The sequence below is a fragment of the Theobroma umbraticum genome, unplaced genomic scaffold (genome assembly GCF_002168275.2).
Source record: "Theobroma umbraticum cultivar Fairchild unplaced genomic scaffold, ASM216827v3 scaffold_51.0, whole genome shotgun sequence".
Classification (NCBI taxonomy): domain Eukaryota; kingdom Viridiplantae; phylum Streptophyta; class Magnoliopsida; order Malvales; family Malvaceae; genus Theobroma; species Theobroma umbraticum.
Genome location: NW_018397260.1, coordinates 9,833,962 through 9,837,933, shown reverse-complemented (window position 1 = coordinate 9,837,933; position 3,972 = coordinate 9,833,962). Strand labels below are relative to the sequence as shown.

Below are 3,972 nucleotides of genomic sequence, written 5' to 3'. Positions count from 1 at the left end.
GGAGAAATTGAAATCTAGGGTTTCGTATTGTTTTATTGTTTTTCCAGGCGAATCGTAGCATATTGTTGGAGGAAGACAAAGTGAAAGCGGAGACGGAACGCGCGAAGGCGCCGGTGGATTTCACGACGTTGCAGCATCACAATTTAATGTACGAGAAGGGCCATTATTTGAAAGCTATAAAAGCTTGCAAGGATTTCAAATCTAAGTATCCTGATATCGAGCTTGTACCGGAGGAGGAGTTTTTTCGCGACGGGCCTGAAGAAATTAAGGTTTCTAATTTGTCTGATGATAGCTCGCATAATTTGATGCTCAAAAGGCTCAATTATGAACTCTTTCAGGTAAAGTACTGATTAAATCAAATTTTGATAAATAAATATATATTTTTTATGTATTGTTTTAATTTTATGGAAAATTTGAGTCTTTCCGATACCTTGTTCATGTTTAGGGCAATGTATCATGTATTTTGAATTGAAGTAGGCATCTTTGTCTTAGTATTTAAACTGATTGGCGACAAACAAATGGTTTGCTAAGCATAACATGGATGTTGTTTGTCTCAGCGGAAAGAGTTATGCAAACTTCTAGAAAAATTGGAACAACGGAAGAAAAGTCTTTTGGAGACGATAGCAAATCGAAAGAAGTTTCTGTCGAGCCTGCCTTCGCACCTCAAGTCCCTAAAGAAAGCATCATTGCCGGTACAGAATCAATTAGGTGTTTTGCATACAAAGAAACTGAAGCAACATCATTCCGCTGAACTGCTTCCACCTCCACTTTACGTGATTTACTCACAGTTCACGGCCCAGAAGGAAGCATTTGGAGAGGATATCGATCTGGAGATCATAGGAAGTATGAAGGATGCTCAAGCTTTCGCTCGCCAGCAAGCAAATAAGGACAATGGTGAGTGATGTTTGTCTTACTTTGTGGCTTGTGCAGAGTCAATAGCTTTTTGGATGTTACTTAAGTTATACTCTCTACTCAAAACAACGGACAAGTAGGCTAGTGCAAAAAGACATAATATTATCCGACATAAAGCTTGCCATTAATAGTTTAGCAAAAGATGATGTGCAACATTTAAGTTGAAGGTATGGTTGCTAACAAAATTAACCAAGTTGTATGGTTAAACTGCTAGGAGGGTGAGAGTAATTAAACCTGTTTATTTCTACAAAGTATTTTCTCTCAGATAGCTTTTGATGTCTTTGATATGTATTATAATTTAATTTTTTTTGTTATCTAACAGGCCATGGCTTCTGGTAGCTGATGATTTGAAATTTTCTCTTTCACAAAAAATTTGAATTGAGTACTGATATTGTTAATGGCCAGGTATATCTGCCAGTGTAGAGAGCTCAAGGCTGGAGGATGATGCACCTGATGAGGAAGATGATGGCCAGAGAAGGAGAAAGCGGCCAAAGAGGGTTCCCAGCAAGGAGGCTATTGACCAGGCAGGAATCTATCAAGTTCATCCTCTGAAAATTATCCTTCACATACACGATGATGAAGCATCTGATCCTAGATCTGCAAAACTGATCACTTTGAAGTTTGAATACTTGTTAAAGTTAAATGTTGTATGTGTTGGAATTGAAGGATCAACTGAAGGACCTGAGTATAATATCCTTTGCAATTTATTTCCTGATGACACTGGCCTTGATCTGCCTCACCAGGTTTGTGTCTCATGGCTATTACTTGCCTTGCTTTCACCCTCACCCTCAACCTTGCCATGTAACAATGACTGTTCTGAATGCTATTGCAGTCGGCTAAGCTCTTTGTTGGTGATGCTGCTACATTTGATGAAAGGAGAACTTCACGTCCATATAAGTGGGCCCAGCATTTGGCAGGAATTGATTTCTTACCAGAGGTTTCACCATTGCTTAATAGCCATGAAACTTCAAACAACGAAACCAAAAGTGATGCTGTTATTTCTGGTCTTGCATTGTATCGCCAGCAGAACCGAGTACAGACAGTCGTGCAAAGAATCCGCTCACGGAAAAAAGCTGAGCTGGCTCTTGTGTGAGTCACTGCCTTGTATGTTTTGGAGTTTGGGTCGTGAAGCAAACACTAGGGAAGCAAATAGGAGTGAATACCACAATGTGGTCAAATCTGAAAATTTGGTCCTAATTTCCTGTGCTAGGGTTCTTGTTGGCATCTTTATAAAATATAAAGTTACTGACATGTGGATTTAGTACAAAGTTTATCTCTGTGCCTTAATGTAACTTGTTTGTTTGGTGCATCTTATGTGTTGGAATATTTCTTTAACTCGTTGTTGGATACTCTTAGCTTATCTGCCTTCAGTATAGTATGTTTTTTTGTTGAAAATTTGGAATTCTTTCATTGAATTACAGGGAACAGCTTGATTCACTTATGAAGCTTAAATGGCCTTCTCTGAATTGTAAAAGTGTCCCATGGGCCTTGCATACCCCTTTATGCAGTTTACATAGTTGGTCATCTGTAGGACCCAAAGTTAATGAGACTTCATCTCAACCTGTTCCTGACACAGAACCAGTTCAAGAGCCTATGGATGTTGATATGGATGGAAGATCTGGTATGTCAAAGGAAGAGCTGGAGGGTTTAAGAGAAGATGGAGAGCTTCCATCTTTGCTTTCAGCTCCATCTGTCACAAATGATGCTAAACTTACCATGTTAAAGGGATCTAGTCTAAACCATTCCAAGCAGTTGGCTTTAATTTCAAAGAGCATTTTGTCTCCAGTCAGTAAGGGGAAATCACCAAGTTTCAAAAAACATGATGATGAGTCTGACTTCATGCTGGAGACTGACAGTGATCTGGATGAGCCTGCAGAGACAGAGACTGAAAACACTGCTTCTTCTCAATGCTATGAAATAGCTGAAAAGTCATGGGTGGACTATGGTATCAAGGAATTTGTTCTCCTTTTGACAAGGAAGATGGACACAAGTGGGCCGAATATGAAATTAGAAGCCAAGGTGTCATGCATTGCTTTGTTTTGTTCTATTATGTTGAATCTTAATGATGGAAAGCTGACACTAAATTGTACTGTTGCAGGTTAAGATCAGTATGGAGTACCCTCTTAGGCCTCCTTTATTTACAGTGAATCTTTACTCTTCTCCTGGAGAAAATTCTCTTGAGAATGACTATTTTCAGTGGCACAATGAAATATGTGCTATGGAAGCTGAGGTAAGCAATCAGTACTTCTGAAGTAGTTATCTCACATTAATGCATGGTTATTTGTTGGAGTATTTTCTTTTAGGCCTATGGACATTGAATGCTATTATATGAAGCATAGTTAATTATGATTTCATGCTTGTTATGATGAATCAATATGACAGTAAATGATAATGGTTTCACTTATTAAAAGTTCTGTGGTTTTAGCCCTTTTGTCCTGTTGGTATGTGGTAACAATAATGTGCTTGCTAGTTGAGTTACACCAATTTCTTAGTATTCTCTCTGAAGTACTTGAAGTGTTTTCTGAGGGCTTACTGTTACTATCTTTCTTCAGCATGCGCAATAAATTCACACTCTTGTTGCATCATGTAGGTAAATCTTCATATGTTAAAGATGATACCCGTGGATCAAGAAAATTACACCTTAACACATCAAATGTACTGTCTTGCTATGTTGTTCGACTATTACATGGATGAGGCATCTCCTTCTTCTGAGAAGAGGAAGAGTAGTTCTGTGATTGATGTTGGCTTGTGTAAACCTGTTAGTGGTAGGCTTCTTGCAAGATCATTCAGAGGTAGGGATCGTAGGAAAATGATATCCTGGAAGGACATGGAGTGCACTACTGGCTATCCTTTCTAGAATATAAAGTATTTGCTCTGAAAGTAATGATAGTATTGGTGCTGCTGGGCCGCTAGCTTGCTAGATGAGGTTCAGAGGAAGTAACTCGAAGATGACTCTTTAACCAAAGAAAGGATTTAGGGATGACCTTTTTGCTTCTGCTGCAAAATATTGTGTTTCCTCCCAAGCTTCAGGTGCATATACAGTTTATGCTGTATTCCCTC

The 3,972-nt window shown here is 38.8% G+C and overlaps 1 protein-coding gene across 2 annotated transcripts; it reads left to right on the top strand.

The window, feature by feature from the left end:
* Window positions 1-22: 22 nt before the first annotated feature.
* LOC110416375 (THO complex subunit 5B-like) lies at window positions 23-3,966 on the top strand. Of its 2 annotated transcripts, XM_021428363.2 has the most exons (8): window positions 23-338; window positions 558-692; window positions 789-894; window positions 1,318-1,655; window positions 1,745-2,001; window positions 2,334-2,931; window positions 3,011-3,142; window positions 3,503-3,966. In XM_021428363.2, the coding sequence occupies exons 1-8, from the start codon at window positions 147-149 to the stop codon at window positions 3,767-3,769; spliced, it is 2,025 nt and encodes a 674-aa protein (XP_021284038.1). In that variant the 5' UTR covers window positions 23-146; the 3' UTR covers window positions 3,770-3,966. The 2 variants fall into 2 exon arrangements, with proteins under 2 accessions (XP_021284038.1, XP_021284037.1); XM_021428362.2 differs by having other exon boundaries at window positions 25-338; window positions 558-894.
* The last annotated feature ends 6 nt before the right edge of the window (window positions 3,967-3,972 follow it).

What these genes read in the sequence shown, in the direction of transcription:
- LOC110416375 (XM_021428362.2), top strand. Translation starts at nt 147, where the DNA reads ATGTACGAGAAGGGCCATTATTTGAAAGCTATAAAAGCTTGCAAGGAT. An exon ending in AAAGCTGAGCTGGCTCTTGT is followed by an intron (nt 2,002 to 2,333) that starts GTGAGTCACTGC and finishes ATTGAATTACAG; the next exon opens with GGAACAGCTTGATTCACTTA. An exon ending in TATGTGCTATGGAAGCTGAG is followed by an intron (nt 3,143 to 3,502) that starts GTAAGCAATCAG and finishes TGCATCATGTAG; the next exon opens with GTAAATCTTCATATGTTAAA.